Consider the following 24,610-nt stretch of genomic DNA (forward strand, 5'->3'; position numbering starts at 1 on the left):
ATATATTCACTTTATACAATGTCAGTAACATACATGTATATTGTATAGCCGTATTAATATTTAAAATACTACTTTTAATTACTACATGAGCGTCATACTTATGACGGCAGGCTTCCATACTACTGTTGCGGAAGCGTCCGGTGCACCGACTGCAACATAATGCAATGCCGACGGTTCCGGTCCGAGACGTGTTTTGGACATAGGTCTGCAAAGTCTGGGATGTCGGCCACACGCCGGGTATGTTTCCCGTAAACTAATAATATATATAGATATTTAAAATGACAAGTGGTTATACAGCAGTTATTTGGAACAAATATAATACAGCTGAACAAAAATTGATGTATTATTATCAGTAATTAGGTTTAGGCCAAATTGTATACAATGTATATATGGACTTATTTTAAATATAAGCAGCTATAAAAAATGATAATAGATAAAATACATTTATATTTTGATATATTTTACACAGCTATAATATATTTTTATAAGCTAGAATGATGTTATAATTTTTTTAATTATAATATTTGTATAATGTTTATTATATTATTTTATAAACATTATGTTATTCTATTTTTTATACATGAGATATAATTTAAATATAAAATTCTGGTTTAGGATAAGGTAAACAAAATAAGTATAAATAGCTAATAATTTTTATTTTGGAAGAAATGTTAGTGGAGTCAGTAGAGTTTTCGACTTGGCTATTCCTAATTTTTATATAAAATAAAAGCAGGTAGTTGGCCAAATAATAAAAATGATTGAAAACCAATACCTATTCAACTAATACATTGGAAAAAAAGTAAGTGTTATGATAACCAACATAAACAATAAGCTAATAAATAACTTTTCTACTGGTTTATTATGATAGGGATTCTACGAAGTGAAATTTACTACCTATTATTACATTGCCGATTCACTTATCAAAGCAATGATTACTTGCTATTGCAGAATAATAATACAAGTATATTAAACAATTATAAAAATTCATAGTAATACATTACAAACAAGATTTTAAAAATGTTTAATTAAATACCAATGGTCAATTAATGATTATTCAATATCTATGTAAAAAATAAAAATAAATTTTAATTTTTAAAATATAATTATTTATTGAAAGTAATTATAAAAATTATTAATAAATTCCAAATAATGAATCCATGTTACTTAAGTTGTTGATGGTCACTTGGTATACTTATCATACCAACCTCTTCACCGACATTCCAAGCTGTAAAATCAATTCAAATTATTAAAAAAACTTAACCTTGAGTAAGGATTCTAGTTTATTCATTTTTATGTTTATGAATAAACAATAGGTAATAGAGATTAAAGAAAACAAATTTAATAGTATTTAAAAAGGGAATAAATTGGAGTTAGTGGTTTATAAAGGTTTCTTCTAGAATTTTCTATAAGACTATAAAGTATCACCACTCCAAAGATTTGCAAAATTTGATTACTTAAATTGGTTAAAAAAATATTTGATTATATATATAAAATATAAATTAGAATAACATTATATCCCATAAATGACATAATTGAAGTATGTATACTTACCTAGGTTAAATAATACACTGAAATAATCTATTTTTTGTTTTGTTTTGTTTTTTATCTTTGAACTAGTTGTCGGCTTTTCCATTGTTTGTTTTCTGTAATTTATACAATAAATATTTATTAATTATTGACCAACAAATAGTTAATTTAAAACAGAGTAAAATCTTATACAAGGTCATTGCAGTGTAGTTTTAACTGAATTATTATGTGATTTGCAAATTTTATCTCATCAAATAAACACACAATGATCTATGTATTATTCCAACTGTCTATAACAAGTTTCAACATTTTATAGTTATGCTGGTCTTATCTATACCATCTGATGTCAGTTTTATTCAATATTTAATAATAGAACCAACTACAGATATTTATTTATAATTATTAATCACACTACAATCATAATATTTAGTTAAATTACAAATTACATACATTTTTGGTACAGTTAATTCAGATGCACAATAATTATCTTTTAAAAATTTTCTTGTACAACTTGTCAAACAACATTCTTCGATAATACCACGTTTTGGGCGCCGATTTACATTTCCTGAAAATGAAGTAAATCAATCATAAGTCACAATATGTTAAGAGTTAAATATATAAACCTATCTACATAATATAACAATATATTAAGATTTTATTTTATTTTTGGATTACCAATTCATCAACAAAGTTCATCCATTACAGATTATCAAGCTATGGTTTTTTTTAATTTTATAGTGGTATTTATTGTTAAATCCCATATAAAGCAGTAAAATAAAATTTATTTTGTACCAAGTTATAAAAATGAATAACTATTATTAAAATAATATTTCAAATATTTGGATATTAAATGTTTTTTAAAAATAAAAATAAAATGTTAAAAATGATTTGTTTCTCCTTAAAGTTATTAACACTTTGTAATTCTCCATTACTACCCACCAGTAAATGTGTGTACCATCAGAGGCCCATATACATAGCAATGGGAATAGTAAGAAATGAGGAGCAGCCATATTACATAATTATGTTTAAATTGTATGAAATAATAAGTGATGATAAGATGTTATTAAGAAATTATATTAACCTCTAGCTTCATTGTACTTCCCCTTGCACAAGATGGAAAGTTCAATTGCCAACTTTGAGCCGCAAAACTTTCCAAGACCCTCCATATATTTATCTACTGGAGCACTCAAACAATTTACAAAAAATTGTACCAGCATGATAATAAAAATGATGTTAATCTTCATTTTATCTGAAACATACAAAATATAATTTAAATTAGTTAATTATAATCTTATTATATAAATTATTATTTATTGTTTTATGTGTTAATGAATTTATTTTTGTACATAAATATTAAAAATAAAAATAATTAGAATTAAAGAAGATAGGTGATGTTGATATAACCAGACAATTTTTTTAAACAACTTTTTAAGATGCCTATTTATGAACTGTAAATATGATAAATAAAATTGTGGATTATTTTAAAATTCTTATTATTTATTATATAGTTATTTTTTCGGCATAATTTTAATAGGCGACATCTCACAATTTAAATTTTTTGATTTGTATAAAATGATCGAATATCAAAGAGTATCAAATTCCAAAAAATGTGGTCAGAATTAAGTGTAGTAATTTATATACTTAACCAACTTATCTAAAACTGCAAGATTAACCTTTGTATGATACTATGATGTTTAAGAAATAATAAAAACAATTAGTTTAATCGTTAATACAACTTAACTATAAGTAATCTGTTGATAGTAAATAAATATAACATACCTTTCTTGAGAAGACGGACTTATATAGTATATAATACGGGGTGGTTTAATTTCCTTGGTGTAGGTCTCGATCGTTGTACAAAGACTGGAGCTAAACTGAATTGTCCTCATTTTAGATATAGTACATTCAACGTCTTCTACCTGTATATATAATGCACAATACTTATTGACAGAGGGTGGGGGTTCAGTGAAACCAAGTAAAGGGATCTTGGGAGCATAGAAGTAAGAACCTTTACTCCATTTTTAATGTAACAATAAAGTATTATGTGTTTCAATTCTGTTTTTTCTATATATATATATATATATACTTACATGTACGTTTATTATCGCCGTATATTTATCAATCATAATGGATTTTATTCGGTGCCTAGAACATAATCATATGGTATAATACAAATTTTTTGGAATGTAAAATAAAAGTTAATTTAATGTTTTTGTAATTTTTAAAAGTGCGTTTTTAATTTCTTTACTCCAAAAATTAATACTAAATGTTAATTATGATTTGTCTTACATCATTCTTGATTAATATTTTACTTATTTTTAACCTATTTACATTTTTTTCCTACTAAAATTTCTTCATTTTTTTTATTTATGAGGTATTTCTCCTTTGTTGACGACAGGTCCGTCGTTTTAGGTTTTTTTTCGTGCATGCGAGGTATCAAACTAGGTATTTTGAAACTTCACCAGACCTTATCAAAATAGATATACTACGTATATGCATTATCCTACTTCCAATTATTTTCATACAACATGGACCAAATCAATGCATCAACATAAATATTAAAAATCAATTTAAAAACTAAAATATAATAAAAATTTCTAGCACAATATTTGTAATTTAAAGTGATAATCATAATTGACAGTATACCAATATTGATAAATGTCAATACAAAAATTAAAATACTTAATATACAATTTAATAATAATAATTATCGTGTATTATTTCATGAGGGTGCAGGCCAACCATTTTAAAAGTAAGGGGAGCAACCGCACACCCAACCCCTCTCCAAATAACACCTCTGGTGGCCTAGTTGACGAACAATAGATTATTAATTATGACACAAGTTTAATAGTTATTCTTTAGGTGCATAGGTGAAGTGGTATCTCATTAATGCGTGTGTAGTAAACGATTATTAGATTTGTGTGAGACTTTGAGAAATAGTATAATTATCCCGCACTTGCCCATAGATGTCACTATCGCAGCGTTGCAATACATAATGTACATTGACACATACTTATAATGTCCTTCTGATAAAACATATATTTCATTAAACTTCTTATAAATAATTTTTGATTTAACTTTGATAATTGTATAGAAAACTATCAAACTATTTTAATATTATAAATTCTCCATTTTAAACATGTATGTTTTTCGGCAAGTCTTATATAAAAAGTATCATTCCGATCGTTATCGATCAACGTACCAAATTTTCTATACAAGTATCAATAATCCCTAAATAAAAGTATTATTATTATTATTATTTCTTGTATTTTGTTAAAATCACTGCAGTACTAAATCTCATAAATAAATCGACACCGGCAGCTGCAAAGTAAAATTCGCATTTATATAATACAACAATAGTTACCTATATATATAATATATATATAAAAAAAAGTAAAAATTCAAATTTCTTTCACTAAATACTTATTTCCGACTTTTAATAAATATTTAAGTAGATTGTCAGCATTTTTAAATTTAGAATACTCCTGATAAGCCTTTATAGTGAAGTTAATTTTTTGGTTTTCAAATACTAAGTCGTAACCGATATTTTCACGTATTTTATTAAAACCACCGTTTATTCCTACAAGGTACATAGGTACCTATACCTATTAATTCATTTATAATATAATATAATATACCTAGTAATTCATTTATAATATAATATAATCGAAACTATAAAAACTATAAAATATAATATATACATTAAATCATACGATCAATAAAAAAGTGAAAATCTGACAACGTTGTACACAATATTCGTATTTTTTATCGTGCTCAATCGGGTCGTCAAAAAGGTCGGCCAAAAACAACCGTGCTCAATCGGGTATCACCGGTTCGTACATTATTATAGGAATTTTCAATTTCTTTTTTTTTCCATTACCTACCTTGGGTCTTGGAATGTTGGTCAGTACTTTGTATGGGGTACACTACCTGTTATGTCAATTTTACAATAGGTATTCACAACCCGCCTCAACGACGCCAACGTAAGGTAAGTATTTTTTTATTTAAAATGGAAAAATTATTTTTGAATATTTCGTGGCGAAAACGTGTGTGTTGTTAATTCGGAAGTAGCAGTTGAAATATTATCAATATAACTTTGTATAAAAGATTATTTTGTTGACATATGGGTTTACACTATTACAGAGCCCTACTGAACCATTTTGTATCACGAGTAAAACTCTAGTATTACGCCATCTGGGCGGTAGGGTAGTTTTTAATATTTCTTAATAAAAGTCGGAAATATCAGAAAATTACTAATTAGGTTTCGAACAAAACAAAAAATATAATTTTTAACTATAAGTATGTAATTCTCAACATTATATCTAGGGATTGGTAAACATTGTTAATAATATTTTTTCTTAAGTTAATTAATAATTTAATATATTTACGCCCCCCCTCACCACAGCATCAGACGAGATCAAGGCAAGCGCCTTGTTCGCCGGGCGAATGTAAGTTCCTACACGAGACCTAGCAGGTAAACAAGATACATATATTAGTTCCTACACGATAAAATAAGGTACATGTGTAAGTTCCTACACGGTAAAAAAAGGTACGCGTGCAAGTTCCTACACAAAGTATGTTATAAGTTATCAATCTAATATTAGTTATATCATATTCTAATACTGTCATACATTTTAACCCTTTATTCTATATAATATATAATTCTTTAAAATATTTAATAATTTACCTTATAAATATTATCAATTTAATAATTTTAAAAATAATAATTGTAATAATATAATAATAATTCGTCATTTATTGTAAAAAAAAATATTCAAATAAGGCATTCTATATAATATTTAATAATTTTAAGTATTTTATAGACGTAGATTGATAACTTATAATATTCCTAGTGTAGGAACTTACACATGTACCTTTTTTTATCGTGTAGGAACTTACACAAGTACCTGTCTTTCGTCGTGTAGGAACTTACACATCACATATGTAGGAATTAACGTATGTAATTGTCTACCTGTTACTCTCGTGTAGGAACTTACGATTCCCCTGTTCGCCACACCCTAGTTACGGCTCTGCGCTATTGGGTATATTTATGGGTGATCGGTGATCTACTTTTCCACCAAAATCAACCTTTCCGTTTACCACCAGTACAATAATATATATTTCCTTTTTCCACCAACACAAATTTCAGTGATAACCCCTTATCATACAAACAAGTGGAATTATTAATAATTGGTTTTAAAATAACAAAAATAATTAGGTATTCAATTTTTAATTAAATATATGATTTTACAAATACACATTCAAGTTAGATTTAATATTAAAATTATATAGAATATTGTATGATGTTTTTACAAAAGAATATCGGCATAATTCTCCCCTTTTATACTGATCAATTAAATACTGTTTTTGTTGTTTTAAAATTTGGTTTCACAGTGTTTTTTGTTCACCGACACTTCTTAATTTGCAATAAACGTCAGTTTGGACTTCTTCGATTAAAACATTTAACCATTGTAAAATAGATGAGGAATGTCGATAAAAACTATTGTTCAAATGTGTATGAAATTACACACAGATGTTTGTTGTGTGTATATATATAAGTTCTGAAGATGCAAGTTCCAAGAGTTTTGGAGGATAAAATAAATACAATCTTAAGAAATATATGTTTCTACAAAATACTCAGCAAACTTTTTTAGCCTTTCATCAACCAAACACTCTCTCATAAAGTCGTTGATGAAACAATCACTTACATATTCCGGATTTAGAAATAATAAGCCAAATATATAATGTAACTATTTACCAATTTCAGATGACTCATCTTTACGAATAAGTCCTTTATTACATGAATCAATTCGAAATTTAAAATTATCTCAAATCAACTGCTTTTTACCACGATTACTCTCAATTATATTTTCCATTGTGCGGAGCGTACTCTTTTTTTCATGAACTTCGACAGAAACTAAAATGTAATAAGTATCGTAAAATCCGTAAAAGTATAAAAGATCAAACCAGAAACGCTTTATCTTTATTGCTAGTTGTCGCACGAATTTCGATCGCAATCTCTTTTCTATTAATGGAGAAAAATACACAATTGTGAATATATATTATCTGTGATCAATTATACGTAGGTATAGTATTTTAATTCTTTCAATCGGGGGTTACCAAAATATAGAAACTTAAATTTGTGGTTGCGGATAAAGGAAATATATATTATTGTAAACGGACTTGGCGGTAAACGGAAAAGTCGATTTTGGTGGAAAACGGTGATGCCCATATTTATATTCGATTTCTTATTTATTTTTTTCTATTACCCCGAGTTTTGCATTGTCTGTTACTACATCGTGGGTGGTACATTCCCTGAAATGTAAATAACACAATAGGTACTCACAACCCACCTCAATGACGCCAACATAGGATAAATATTCGTTTAAATAAAATGGAATGTTTATTGTTAAATATTTTCTCGGCAAAATCGTGTGTGTATTATTTTTGGAGGAGCAGTTGAAATATTATCAACATAACATTGTATATACGGGATGTCCCAAAAAGAACACTTTCTTTAAATTAGCTAAAAAATCACTTTACTTTTCAAACAAATAAAAAGAAGGACATAATATACAGTTTCGGTATAGCATCCAGTTTACGTATGCAAAATAATATCATTCGATTGTCCTCCCCTAGCCCGATGACAGGCCAAAGTGTGGTCAAGAAAATAATTAATAATAACGTCAATAACTACCAAGTCAGTTCTCTCTGGTAAATTTCACGAGGACACCTTAACCTAACCAGGGCTTTTAAGATCAACAGTTGAACCAGTTTTATTGAATTATTTATTAACCGACGAATTGATGACACATTGGGAGCAGCGTCCCGGCCAAAGTAAGATACGAAGTCGTCGCACTGTTTCCGCACCACTTTCGTTAGATTGGTAAAATGTCTTGACAACCAACACACAATTATTGATAATCGGTCCACAGTGACACTTCAATACTTGACAAGAACTGGTTACACAACAATAAATCGAAATAATAGTGAACAGATTATTATATAAACATAAAAACAAAAAAATGACAACCTATTTAAAAAAAAATCGTTCTTTTTGGAACATCCTGTATATAAGAATCTTTGGACTTATGGTTGAACACAATTATATTTACATTCGATTTCTTATTTTTTTTTTCATTACCTCGAGTTTTGCACTATTAATACTACGTCGCAGGTGGTATTCCACCCGATATACAATAAGTACCTATTCACAATTACAACCCGCCTCAATGACGCCGATGGAGGGTAGGTAATCGTTTATATAAAATGGAAAAATCATTTTAAAATATATTTTGATAAAACACATGTATATAAATTTGGGAGTAGCAATATTGTATCAGCTAGAGGCAAACTATTCAAGTGGGACAATGGAAATTGTCTTATAGCCTATAGGACCTTTAGACTTTTACGGCTGTTGGAGTAAATCGTATAAATAATAATGACTATCAAAATATATCTAGGTATATTTTAATATACTCGTAAAATGATTGTAATTATGTCTTAATCAACAATAATGAAAATATAGATGTAATTCAGCCCAGCATGGTTCTTAATAAATAAGATAATCAGGATATGTATTTACATTGGGAGTAAGGTGTTAGACGATTTTTAGCGTCTCCCCCCCCCCCCCAAAAAAAAAAAAAGTAGCAGTAACAACAGTTATAAAATTCAATATTACATAATGCAACAAATTGATCAGATAATCATTCTTATTCATAAATCATAATCAATTCTTAATTTTTAAGTAAGTTATAGTTATGTAAAATATTAATACTTTAAAATGCTCGTAACTCACTTAAAAATTAAAATATCAATAAAAGCCTGATAATATTATTACCTTTAAGTATTGAGTTTGATAATAGGTAAATTGACTCTAATATTAAAGCTAATAGCATAAAATTGAATCTACTGAACGCAAATTTGATGTCTTACGTTAATAAGACAGAGACAACACATACAGGTATGACGTCCTCTTAAAATTGAACAATTAAATATTGACATATAATATTAACGGTATCTACTTTAAAAATTAATTGTTGATTTAGAATTTATTATAAAACTAAATTTTAAGAATAATTATTTGTTTATTAAAATGATTGTTTTGTAAATGTAATTTTAAATGATAATTGCTATTTGGCAGTAATTTGTAGGACAATTTTAATACAAAATTATGATATCAAAACTTTAAATACATATTATAGACACAAAACTATTCTTAAAACTAAAAAAATATTAAAAATCAGGATGTTAATGAAAATAAATTGTTAAAACGTCAATGTTTTCAGAAAAATAATCTAAAAATTGGCTCTGATTTTTTTGAAAATAATTAAATAAAAAATAATTTTTTAACTTTTTTACCAAAATATTAAATTTAATTAAAATATGAATACTTGTTGTCCCCGTGAGTCTTAAAAAAAAAGAAAAAATTATGATATCTCCATTATTTCAAGGTATCACAGTGGGTAAATCCTCATGAGACACCCTGTATAAGTTTTAGTTTAAAATTTGAAGCTCTTTATAATAAGATTTCATTTATAGAGTATTTTTTTTTTTATGTGTGTTTGAGTTTAGTCAAAATTTAGTGTTATTGCTTCATATTTTATTGTAACAAATTATGTTGGAGGTTGATCATCAAGTAAAATAAAAATACAATATAATATTAACAGTATAAACGTTAATGGTATTTTTTATAACTATAGCTTTATAATTATAATTAAAATTATATCCGATATTCACAACACTTCTGAGCCAAACGACCAATGAACTAGAATCATATCACTATCACTTAAAAATTGAAGACCAATGTTACAATCCACAAATACCTATCAATTTAGAATTTTATTGAAGTACTAAAATAACACAGATTAAATTTTTCTTAAAACTAAAACCAAGTTGACAAAAAAGATTAAATTTATTTACATTAATACAGCTGATTTTTTTTCTGTTAAACAATGTATGCCTAGGTAAAATTCTTTAAATCTATAAATTTTAATTTATTTATTGATATGCTATGATTAACAGAGTCTAAGCCTTAATTAGAGTCACTCTAAAGCATTTCAAATATTAAAAAATATTGCTAAAAAATTATTATTTTTGTCCAATTCATTATATAATATAAAATATGTAGCGCATCATTGATGGACATAGTCTCCAAAATGATTGTGTTTATTCGAGAAATTAATTATTCTAGAATTAAGACATTTTTCAAATATTTTTACCAATGATAATGTTAAAGATATTGGTCTATAACTACGGCAGTAATTTTAACAATCACATTTAAAGATCCCTTAAGAAGGATAATTACTGAAGTTTTGAATTGGGAAGGGAATTAACCCATTTCTAAAATTGTAATAAAAATATATTCAAGAGGGGTAGAAAGAATGTGTAGTAATTTTTAATAAGTTATAAGATTTATTTAATCAAATGAATTTCGTAAACTAATTAAAATAATAAAAAGTATATAAGTAAGGTTAGGTTATTTTATTATATTAAAATGTTATAATAAAATTATTTATTTCATAAGTAGTCATATAGTCATATCAATTATTGATCGAGATATTAAATAGTAGAAGTATTCAAGAAACAAATAAGATCTTCAAAATTACATTTAATATTTCTTATATTCATATAAAATATAGCTATTTCACTGTTATTAAAATGGATAGAAAATAAGTTAAATGACTAATGTTAATACTTTAGTTAATGTTACAAACATCGGACAAAATATTATTAAATGTATTATTCATTGATATTATATCAATATTCATTGACAAAGCTTTTAAATGGAATAATATTCAATACCGCGGTCAAATTATTAGAAAATTACTCAATTGTCACACATTTAAACTATTAATAAGTTGTATTAAAAAAAATTTAATTTCAAAAATTTAAGTATTTGACAATAGTTTTGATACAATTTCATATACTATGATTTATTATATACATTATTCACAAGACTATCCTACATGGCTATTACATACCTTTGTGAATGAATGATTATGTTTTTTTACTTACATTTCATAAATATAAATTAAAGTAATTGTGTTTAGTAATGAACAGATGAATTTGTTTGACTCAACTTTAATGCAATGATTTGGGATACATTTATTTATTTTCATCTAGTAATTAGTCCTCAATAAAGGTAATAATAAAAAAATAAAAGATTTTTTCCTTATTAGACAATACTAGTAGGTTAGTCCATAATAACAAGACCAAAGATGTTATTTGTTCAAACTTCAATAATTGAATTATTATAATTTATAATAAATTCAATTTATTCCGCAATTTATAATGTTTTATGACTTATATATTGTACATATTTTTCAGTTGTTTTCTATTTTTCAGATGTTTTTTGGAAAGCTAGAACCCCCCTTCCTGGCCCTGCCCCCCCTTGGTGCTGTGCCTGTATATATCACTCTTTTCAATAGTTAAAATTATATTAGGTGTAGCATTAATATTATATAATAACTAGGGCTCAAAATTTGATGTATTAAAAAAATAATTACTAAATAATATGCATGCAATTATATGCTTATAATAGTACAAGAATATACACTTTTTTTTTTTTTATTCACAATTTTCATAAATACAATTATTTTTATATTTATTAATAAAAAATAGGAAATTGTATGTTAATTAGGGATTTGAAAAAAACTATACAATAATACATAGTAAAAACTCTCAAAACTAATATTTAATAAAAAGCATTTTATTTTTTATTGTCAAATTGTTTTTTACTATTATTAACAAATCATTAGTCATCAAAAATACTCTAATAAATGGTAAAATTGAAAAATATGCTCTTAAACTACAGAATCACTAAATATGCACTATAAACTTTTAATTTTTTTTTAATAGTATCATAAAATTAATTTCAAGCTTACCTAACAATAAATCTAGTAGCCCAAAAAAAAAAAACATACAAATGCAATAATGTTTAACACTTAAAAATCAAACTTTTCCCTTCAGCCAGCACAAGCATTGAACTTTTAAAAGGAGAACTGGTAGCCACGTATTTAGCATTATTGTATATAAATATATATATACCTATATATATTTATGTAACATTGTAATAACTAATAATTTTTAGCAATAAACTATTATTACTTAGGTATCATAGAAAAGTTACAATACTTATTTATAGAAATATAATATGTGTATTATATTTAAATTATAATACTACCTAAGATAGAATAAATAGTCTCATGTATTCCAGACTTAAGTAAAAAAAAAATATATTTATATTATACCAATATACCACTGATTTATTTATGTTATAATACTGATCACCTAAGTGTATTTAAGTTAAATATTTACTTACCCTTAAAATTATATTACTGGAAATTGCCTACTTTTCTTATTGTTTAACTAAAACTTGAAAATATGAGAAAAATACAAAAATACAGAAACAATAACGCTAAAAAAATATTATAGGTACATATACGAACACGGATAAATAATTCATAAACATTAAACATCAAACCGTAGATAAAGAATTTGGCTAGTAAAAAACGCTAAACGAATCAATCGCGTCAGACGTTCTTCGCCCACTGACGACCAGCCGCTAACACGACATTGACTGTTATCAATTATCATGCAATGCACTTTGCCTAATACTACATTTATACTGGGGATTTTTAAGTTATTAAATATAAATATAAAACTACGATTACGCTGCGCATCTGGCGGCTGGCGCGAACTGTTGTCGTGGACGAAGTAGTCGAGTTTCGGTTCTTGGAATGACGGAGATGCACTAAGTGTACATTTAAACGTTATAACTTATAAGCCACCGTGGTTATCTGCCTACCTTCGGGCCCGTTTCGGCATTTCAGACTTTCGGTGTAAAGCATTTTAGTCACATAAATGTTGAGATATTATACTATTATCAGAAATATAGTTTCTATTATTTATCTATGCGTGAATCGTACGCGTGCGTGAAAACGTAGGTCGCAGACCGCAGTTGAAATGTTTTAATAATAAACGTAAATACGTAAAGCCCGTTTATCATACGTACGATTTTTATTTACATTTTAAATTGTAGTATTGTTTAAATTCGTACAACCGTTGCGCTAATAACTTAATAATCGTTTATTCTTTGAAGTGCAATCTGTTTTCGTTCATTTTGACAGCCCTCCCACAAATACATACTTTAACATTTTTTCTTACTTATAAATCAATAAATCATCGTGTATTAAATTACGTGTTTCTGTTTTTTTGCTAGGTACCTACTCGTTTGAGACAAATCTGTCAAAGTCGGCAAGTTAGTCATTTTTTTACAATTAGTTGATATAAAATTACCTAGTTACTTAAACATAAAAACTAACCAAATAATAAGTAAGAATATAAGTCAGTTCTCGAAACTTCCCAAATTTTAATTTAAAAGTTGGCCGATGAAAATAATAATTAAAATAAAAGTTAAAAGTCACCTAGTTTTTTTATACCTAGTAAATACCAATTTAAAAATCCATTTTCAGACTTCAGTTATATTAAATTAAAAATTATAGTTACCTACTTAAAATATATTTTATATCTATTATAACACCATGCATTAAAACTTACAAGAAATATAATTATTAATTTATGTATATTAAAGGGATTGATAAAAAATGTATCTATTTTCACAAAATACTAAATATTAAATATCCAGGCGGTACCTATACGGTAATTTTATGTTTTTACTTTTTACTAACACGGAGATTTTTCGCAGTAAAAAAAAAAGCTAGGCAGGTAGTTATTTTTTATTTTAACACATTAGATTAAATTATTTTACGCATTGAATTAAAATCGTAAGTTAGAAATGTATTATTAGGTTATATTAAAGCCAACTAGGAATTGCCCAGTTTTGATTTGCGGCAGAGGAAAGCGTCTGTTTTATGCACCTGTATAACTCGTATAAATATAAGTGCTTGTTGTACATTGTTATGATGAGCATTGTAAAATAGATAATGGTTTCATTAAATAATTATTATCATTATTCATTATAATCTGGCCGGTGATTCAACTCTCTGACCATCGGTAATTATATAGAATATCGTACTAACGAAATCCGCGTATACCGCCGTAAAATAATTTACCTACGATTGTTCTAGTGTTTGCGTATTACATATTTGGTTTTATTTTCGACTAGAATTTTCAATTTTGTATCGACGTACATAGATGACCGTTAAGTCGATGTGCGGGAGTCTATTAAATTTGCAATATGAGTGTGACTTTCAGTTTTCAATTTAGTCATAGTCGTCAGTTTAACTCATCAGCGTAATCGGAGGTCAGATAATTTTATTCAAATTATTCATCATTTAAATCATTAGACATTAAGTTATATCAGGTATATTATAATTTTATAAATATACCTTCCATAGCAACCAGCCCAAGTTAAGTAGGTAATTGCTATAATCATTAAATATATTAATATAAAATATATATTATGTATAATTATTAATTGTCAAGATATAGTGTATACTATACTGTATAGTGTATACCAAGTTTATACTACTTAATCCGTAATCGATATATTTAATGACCCGGACACCCGGTTATTTTTCCCCGACTCATAGTAAACTTTTGAAGTATCTTCAAAGAATTTTGTTTCATGTTTAATATACATATTCTTGAATTCTTCGATACAACGCGAGACGACAGGCAACTAATAATATATATTTCTATTTTATATTATATCATATTATGCTATTATAATTAACTTTCGAGTTGATACCTACCGGCTACCGAATACCGACTTATATTAATTGTTATCAACCAGAAACAGAGTTGCAAGGTGCGTTCACTTCAAATCATTTTACAAACAGCCCATTACCTACCTTCCAAATTTCCAATCTAAACACATTATCATCTATTTTAACAGCAAAAGATATTAGACCATTGCCAAAGGCACTAAAAAGAAAAGCAAGTAGAACAAATTCTAGAAAACATCATAAGTACAGTTATACTATTTTTTTCTTTATATAAAAACTAAAATTATAATATTTTTGAGAGAGAAGTAAATGTTGATGTAAAAATTAAAATTTATTTTTAACCAATTCACGACGACGTAATTGAGATTGACGACCGTCAACGTTATTTAATACAATATATCATTTTTCTACGGACATTGGACAGCGCTAGATGTGCATTTTTTTAAATAGTAAGTAATTTGTTTTTTTAACAAATATTTCCCTTAGGGTATAATTTATGGTTACCATGTAAATAAGATTTGCTTAATTTCTCTATAATCCAGTACCATATTTAATTATATTTAATTTTTATTATTTGTGAAACGAATTTTATTTTTGATTTGAATGCTTGGATAAATTAGAACATATTATAACGGTGTAGTCGTAGTGTGCATAAAATAACTATATTGTAATAAAATAATATTAATAATATATTTATATTGAATAATAGGTGGCATTTATGAAACGTATTTCAGTGTCAGTTTAAAATGTTTAAATACTTTATTTATATTTCGAATTAATATTTTATTTATACGATTGACATTTTTTGATCGTGCGTGAAGTCAGTCTCTTCCTCCATTACCGAATTGCTTTTATAATCACGTCGATTCGTATCTAGTCAGCAAATTGTTTAAGTATTTTTACGGCTTTATAATGTATTCGTACATCAAGGTAATACTTTAATTTTTGTTAGTGGTTATTCAGTAAAGCTTCTTTCGACTTTCAAACAATATATATTTCGGTTTTCGTTTATTTTTAGCGAAACTGTATTGTTTTTTTTTCAACCCAGGAAACGTTTATCGTCGACAACAATCCAGACAGTACATTATTATACGAGTAGCATTATTATTTACTTTTCAAACATATTTAGTATGATAAATAATAATAGTCATAAATGTATTTTAAACAAACTGTACTTATTTCTAAGAAAATAGTTTATTGTTGACGACGATCGATGACTGTACGAAACATTTTTACTATAACATACTACATACCACAGTAAACAATATTTTTAGTTTTGATAATTTTGTTATTAGACGAAAATAATAATAAATTTGTTGTGTTAATAATGAACTGTGAGTGAGTTTTGAGTGATAAACACCCGAATTATACAGAGTGTATTAAGTTATACAAATATTAATTAATTTAGCACGGGAGCCCAACATCAACACGTACCTATAATAGTTAACCGACGTAATCTCGGGAAAAATTTCCCACGGATTCTTAGGTAATTTTCTTTACATATTACGAGGTACTTAATGTGTTAAGTGATGATTTCGAAAGACCATTTTGATAGTTTGAACTTGTAATAATTGTGACTATTGAAAAAGATTGGAAGCGCCTGTAGTTAATCAAATAGGCAACCAAACTTGTATGTAACTCGAGACACTTCAGGAAACGACAGTATGAAAGTGCTTACTTTTGTTCGATAAGCAATTCAATAAACAATCCAACGACGAAGATACGGGTAGTATTGTCACTGACGACTGACGAGACCGACAGAAAAAATCAAGAATATGAAAACGCTCCGAATATGAGGAGACGAGGGAAACGAGTAATTAAATGGAAATAGGATTATACCGTTTAGTTGTATGTAAGGGAAGTATTTGTGATCAGAACGTATATATATATTATGCAATGACCTGAATGATCACAGAGTGCACAACAATAATTAGACACAACAAAAAAAAAATTCCATCCAATGACGACAAAACTGCTTAACCGATCCAGCTAGAAAACACTACAACTGGATGACTTAGATGGCCATTCGCGCAATGTGCAATATATTGCCGAATTACAAGTAGAATAATATAATTTATTGGTAGTCATGATACAAAATTGACTTTCATATGCAATATAGGCACGTGAAACGAAAAATAATATAATGATTATTGTATCCTAATGATGACGAAAATAACTGAAACGATAGGTGTGAAAAAACGTAAATAAACATAAAGGAGTTGCTACATTATAGCGACCGTTTATTTCTGTTTACAATTGGAGTACTTATAAATCTATAATATATTATCGAAATTTAAATTTAGTAAATTTCACGGCATATCGACATTCATGTAAACTAATTGATTATGAATTAATAATATGTACACCATAATGTCCATGATATATTATAGTTATTACTTTAATTAGTTTTTTTAACACCTACTCCTTACTGTAGTTCTGTTAACACTAAACACCGTACAGTAGTGTACATAGGTTCATATTATACAATTAGATAATGTTGTTAAGCCATCATTAAACTATGTTAAGAAAGTTTATTTTGTCTGAAAAATAACAATAATTATTATAATAAATATTGCTGAATTATAAAATTAGTTTATGTTTATATTATTATATACTCTTAAACATCTGAGAGCACAACAATAATTACCTAGTTGGATAATATTGTGATTTAATTTCAAACAAACTAATCCACAAAGTGATGGATCTCTTTTCAAAAAACTATTATTTTTCCTTGTGTCTTTCTTAACGTGAATATAAAGTAAAGAATTATATATTTATACATTTAAAGAGACTTCTTGAGACTAAGAAAATATTTATGGCTTATTTTCAACCCTTATAATATATGTTGTTAGAAGTAAGCTCACATATGAATTTAGTTTTGCCTCGCAAAAATGGAATATATTTTTGTTTATTAAATGGCTGCCATTGGTTAAAGAATATATTTAATTAGTATAAATATTCTATACTCTAGACAAGTCGAAATGTTGGTGGCCTAAGAGGCATACAACATTGATATTCCTATTATGGTGAGGGTGACCTATTTAATTTTACATACTTATTATAGTGTGTTGTGTAGTTATAAAGAATTTATAACAATTGAACACAAATAATAAAAATCTGTTCTGATTAAGTCACCTTTTTTTCGAATATCGTGACTTTTTGCATGCACAATCCATTGAGGATTTATTAATTTATGCATTAAAAAAAAGATTAACAAAAATGTTGTACATAATCGAAGTACTAAGATAAACATAAAATAATAAATATATTTATTCAATTTATTGTTAACTTTATTTTGCATATTATTGTTACATTACTATGCAACTACGTAAGTACTGCAAAAGAAAGGACAACGTCTACCGGGTCAGCTTTAGTAACTTTTATATTTATATATTACTAGCTGACCCGGCAAACGTTGTTTTGCCATATAAATTATTTCTAGGGAATTTGTAGTGTAGAAAAAAATAACCAACTTATTGTAAGTGTATATAGGTAGATCAATTACCCGGCGTTGCCCGGAAACAAATTCGTGACAAATGAAATAAAGCCATGTATTACCATTTACATTTGCGTTACCATTTGCGGTGAATTTCTATAGAATATGCGAGAAATTGTGTTTTAATAAGTCTTTTAATAAGTTATTATTAGTAATTTACTTATTATTAGTACTGTTTACTATTTAAATGCAGGCATCTTGAATATTCGACAATTCATCGATAGTCGATACACAAACATTAAGCAGCGTTCCGACTTTTACGAAGCTTCTCTTAAAATGTCGGTCGGTGCGTCCTTCGTTCACTATAATGCGGTGAATTTCTATAGAATATGCGAGAAATTGTGTTTTTTTTGTATTAACATAGATTATATTATTTTACATATTTAATCTATGGTATTGATTTAAGTTATAATATAATAATTAAATAATTATAATTATAGTTTTCCATTAGCAACGAATAACGATATGAACTATCACGTCGCGCAACGGTGATATGGAAGGGGAAGTTTGGGCGGCCACGTCTAGCCGCCGTTCGTTGCCGTACCGCGAACCTCACCCGACACCCACCCAGTCTACGTAACTGGTCATTTTTTATGATAATTGATAACTCCTTTGTTTTTAAAGTTAGAGAATCTATCAAAAGCCATAAACCTTCTCCGCAATGAGCTCTTCAATTTAAAAAAAAAATCATAACGATCGGTTCAGTAGTTTCCGAGAACATATCACTCAAAGGTTTTCATTTTCACATTCATATATTAGATTAGAAATATAGCAAAAATAAAATAAAAATACAAAAATGTTGTTTAAAAAACATTGGAGGCCGAAACAAGGTTTTGAATGAAACGTCGGTCTAGAAACACACGATATAATTAAAATTAAAATAATATATAAATAATTATTATTCAATACATACATAATAAAATCGGTTAAATTAAATAGGTGATAGGTGATACAATTTCATGTAGTATTTTATAAAACAGTTTATATCTATTTAGATATAAAATATAAATATATATGAATATTATATACCTATGTGTACTTATATTATGGAATTGTACAATAGTACTGAATAAACAAAAAATTATAATTAAAAAATTTCATTTTGATTTTCTGTTGTAAAATATATTTATATATTTTACAAAATACAATCGTTATGAAATGCCATGATGTATATATTTATATTAGAGTGTATTTGTTATTTATTATTAGGCATTGACTTGGACTGTTGAAATACACAAAAGTAATAAAGACTCTTTGACATCGATTTTAATTATTATAAATAGGTACCTAAAATTCCTAAGTCTTATAACATTTTAATTTTTAAATTATAATTTAATATTAGATAGTGGAATCTAAATGCAATGTTGTAAACTTAAACTTGAGCGAACCTCGTTGCCTAAATCATATTTAAATTATTAAATTTCGATTGTATTTAGTTTTTTTAAGAAAAGGTTACTGTAATTTAACAAAGCATAATAATATTTATTTATTTATTTCTGCTTTCATCTATTTATTTATTTATATGTTTTTATCTCCACTTCGGTTTAGATTCGTTCAAAGGAATTTAAATAGACATTGTCTATACATTTTCAAATACATAATTACTGACTTTAATTATGTTGTCAGTGTTGTTACACTATCCAAAAAGTCCATTGTTTTTTCTTCCTCTTGTTTACTTTCAACACAATTATCATTAGGACATTAGGACCTATAATCTTCGATTCTATAATTTTTCTAATTTATTAATTTTTCCGATTAGTTTCTAAACAGTATCGTTGATAGCGTATCGAGTTGTTTCAAACCTGCAACTATAAGTTTATTTTGTCCGAAAAATAACAATAATTATTGTAATAAATATTGCTGAATTATAAAATTAGTTTATGTTTATATTATTATATACTCTTAAACATCTGATAGCACAACAAGAATTACCTAGTTGGATAATATTGTGAATTAATTTCTAATAAACTAATCCTCAAAGTTTCTTTTCAAAGTTCCTTACTGCTATTTTTATGAGTATTTTTAATAATGCTTGATAAAAAATGTGTTTGTTTTTATACTTATAATCATGTTGTAATATAATATATAAGATATAATATACCTACTAGGTATTACCTAGTATAGACATAGATACAAAGTTGTAATATTATTATTTTATGAAATATATTTTTAGAATTTTATTTTGTATTGATTTGTTAACTTATTTTTTTTTTTAAATAAGGTAATAACTAATAATATTATTGATCTTTACTTATGGAACTTTTTCGTTTACACCAAAATATTTTCTTCAAATGTATACTATACAGGTTTATTTGAATGAACTTTATATGACAGTTATATTTGTATTTATGAATTTACACTCAGCATATCACGTTTAGCTCCGTCAGTTTAAAAATTAGAGTGAATCGACCTATTATGAAACTTGATGGTAAGAAAATTATCTGTGTTTGTATGTTGGTTTTTTTTATTTTTTACGATAGTTCAATTTTTTAGCAAGTTATGCGTATATGACATAGCGTAAATTAAAAATGCTCATAACGCACTTAACAATTTAATAATCGTAAAAAACCAAACATATGAGTACAAACACAGATAATGTTCTTACCATCAAGTTTCATATTAGGTTTAATCATTCTAATTTTTAAACTAACGGAGCTAAACGTGATCTGCTGAGCATACATTTGCTATGTTACGTACTTGTAAGACGGAGCAACACATGCGGGTATGACGCCCTCTTAAATCATGTTACTGACACAGAACACTCTGTACCCCCCATAAATACGCACTACTATCGCTATAGAACGAGCCATGTCCCGATATTTGAAGCACAAATTATTATAAACGACGAGTCTCTAGGGTCTCTTGTCGAGACATGCATCTGTCTCATCTGTTGTCATAAGTAATAACCACGGCTTAAGATATATCTTAAATCGTGGTAATCACTCATATAAATATGCGAAATCTATACTCACGCATGCGCAACTAACGCACCTGAACGAGAGACTCGTCACAATATTATGTGCTTCAAATCGTTTACAAAGGCGAGTTGGGCTATGGCTCCATCCATAGTATAATATTATTTAAGGTTTGACGACTAGACATGGTGATACCGTTGAGGCGTTGATTAAATTTATTTAGGTTTATTGCAATGCCGATGATCATAAAAATAAAAACACTGGTGTTGCTGCCGTTTCTGGTGCATTGCGGTCGTGAACCACCTGCACTAAGTATTTCAAGTATTTCATATTTGATAATGACAGTGAACTCTACACGGAGCGTGAACAGTCGCCAGACGCTCATTGACGACTATCCATTACCGACAGATCGCGGTGTTCGAAATCAGCACCTGCTCTACCCTGTCATCACTGGGACCGATGTACTATGTATATATAAAACCGAAACGATGGCTATCTATCGTGAGGACGCCCGTGGTAGTCGACGTCAGCCCAGCCGTACGGCAGACCTGTTTCAACAACAGTGTACCAATCGGTCAAAAAACCGATCGGACAAACGAGTTGAAATTGCGATTGGATAAAAATTTGGTTTAAAATTAAAATTTACATCATTGCTCCATTGTGCGTCGGCTAATAACCGGTGACACAGGAGTAGTTCAGACGTCTTCGACTAATCACAATCTATATGACCGGCCTTACTAAAATTTTTGTTTTTATTTTCGTGTCATTTTTTATCCAGTCACCGCGGTGGGTACTAGTGGTACCACCGAGTAGTAATAAATTTATAATCGACGGTGTAGTATGGTTTGAAACTCACTATATTATTTTAAATCGTTATGTATACAATACACCTATATACAATTATACGATTTTATTTGTATTCAATAATTGATCGTTTTCAGTTAATTATTATTTTATAATTTATAAAATGTTTTATTATTTTCATCGTGTACTCGCTAACACCCATGTGCGTGTTTTTACGAAATAACTATACGCGATCTGCGCGCAATGTATATGAATTTTATTATTCTTAATTATTTGTACTTATTTTGCACTAGAATACTAAGCTCAAAACTTGCTTATGTTAATTTTGTTTTAAGACAATAAATGAACATATAAATCATATCGTAGTATACTATCAAGTGTAGTGTTTCGAAGCGAAAAACTTCTGCGGAAGGAGGGAGAAAAATATCTAAGGATATTGATATTGATGTAAATGGGCTGTAAGTACTTAACAAATTTGACATCAAAAACTTACGAATACGAATAAATTTTAACGAATGCTAGCAGATAGTCGACACACCGGCTCAAAAAATCAAAATTAAAAAACTATGTTGTTTGAAATTCGTGATAGTAGGTAGTTTTAAAATATCAATAAATCTCCGTCGGCGGAAATGAATGTTGAATAGCGATGGAAAATTATGTTAAAACGAATATCGGTTAATAACAATACTGATTACTAAAAGCTATTTTATTAACGTGGTAATGATAATAATTAAAATTTATTATAGAGACGATAATAACGAAGTATTATACATGAATAATTGCAAAGCCACAAAAATATAACATATCTACTTATCAATTAAAATTAAATAATGAATAACTTAGGTAGATTTTGATTTACATAAATCTATCTTCAATAATACATTTGTTGATGATTACCCACATTTTTGGGAATATTGAATTGTGGAGGAGATATAGACGTGCTGCCTATTTGTGTTATAATTAAAAATTGTTACCATTGTCATATTAAATATTAATTAAAGTAATAATAAATTTATTATTTCCTTGATTTGCTAACTCTACTTGTCATGATTTGTTTATTTTTGTAAATACCAACGTACATATTTTAGTTATTCTAAGAATGGCATAATATTGAAAATAGGTACTATTACAGTATACTTATATTTAAAATATTATTACTATTCACTTGATGGAAATATCTATCAAATTTATGTGTACAATAGTCAATAAGCGTACCTATTTACATCATATTATCCTAGTGTACTCTTTTGCAGTATTGTTATTTATTTAAGTTTAAATACCTACACGAGTACACAACATACTCTTTTTGTATAGACGTGTTTTGAAATCTATTTTTTTTTTACTTATCTAGTATGCCTATTAAATTTTTTGTGCCTGGGTCGGCTGGCCCGGCTGGGTGTAACTCTGGATCACCCAAATAAAATAAAATATATAAACAGTTTATAGAGTTACAGCAGGGAATAAAAATGCAGAAGATTTGGGCTTTTAGTAAGAACAAATCAAAATTAACTTGTATAACTCTTAATTAAATACATTAAAAAATTTGAATCTTACAATATAATTAAATAATGAATTATCAGAAAAAATACGAAATAGATACCTTATGTCCATAACTAAATAACTAATACTAAGATTTATAACAATATTTACCGTTAGATTTTAGATTAGATTAGTGATTACGCTTTGGGATGAGCCTTATATGAATAATATATTCTATGCTAAAGAGGACGCATATGTTGTCTCTGACTTACTAACGTACATCGCAACAAATGTTCGTTCATTAGAACACATTTTGTGATGTCAGCTTTAATATTAGAGTAAATTTACCTATTATCAAATTTAAAAGTAAGAATATTTTCTAGAAAATGACATATGCTTTTATTGATATTATTATTTTACAGTGGGTTATAGCTATGATTGTATGTTCATTTGTTGTTTTAAAACAAAATTGACATAAACAAGTTTTGAGATTAGTAAACAGTGACATATTTTCATATTTTATAAAAGTAACGCAACTTAGGACACTTTTTTTAACAGGACAGGACCCATCTTTCTATAGGCTAGTCCAAAAGTATTTTGAAATAATTAAAATAAAGTGAAGATATTGGTTAAATTTTTTTATAAGTTTAATCAACTTCAATTAAATATATATATTTTATAAATAAGTTTCTACGCGT

General features: G+C 27.2%; 1 protein-coding gene across 1 annotated transcript; it reads right to left on the reverse strand.

Annotated features, from left to right (window-relative positions):
- Positions 1 to 1,160: 1,160 nt before the first annotated feature.
- LOC132925139 (insulin-like growth factor II) lies at positions 1,161 to 13,254 on the reverse strand. The gene is made up of 7 exons (XM_060989560.1): positions 12,851 to 13,254; positions 3,618 to 3,672; positions 3,307 to 3,446; positions 2,609 to 2,776; positions 1,978 to 2,092; positions 1,552 to 1,643; positions 1,161 to 1,225 (listed from the first exon to the last, which is right to left on the reverse strand). Exons 4-7 carry the CDS (start codon positions 2,769 to 2,771, stop codon positions 1,161 to 1,163), a joined length of 435 nt encoding a protein of 144 aa, XP_060845543.1. The 5' UTR covers positions 2,772 to 2,776; positions 3,307 to 3,446; positions 3,618 to 3,672; positions 12,851 to 13,254.
- Positions 13,255 to 24,610: the final 11,356 nt, after the last annotated feature.

This window comes from Rhopalosiphum padi, chromosome 3 (genome assembly GCF_020882245.1).
Source record: "Rhopalosiphum padi isolate XX-2018 chromosome 3, ASM2088224v1, whole genome shotgun sequence".
NCBI lineage: Eukaryota > Metazoa > Arthropoda > Insecta > Hemiptera > Aphididae > Rhopalosiphum > Rhopalosiphum padi.

Bases quoted from the DNA above. Each gene is read 5' to 3' on its own strand.
- LOC132925139 (XM_060989560.1), bottom strand. From the start codon at position 2,771: ATGAAGATTAACATCATTTTTATTATCATGCTGGTACAATTTTTTGTA. The intron at 2,093-2,608 runs GTTAATATAATT...CTTCATTTTCAG, and splicing joins GAAGTACAATGAAGCTAGAG to GAAATGTAAATCGGCGCCCA. The intron at 1,644-1,977 runs GTATGTAATTTG...TATAAATTACAG, and splicing joins GAATTAACTGTACCAAAAAT to AAAACAAACAATGGAAAAGC.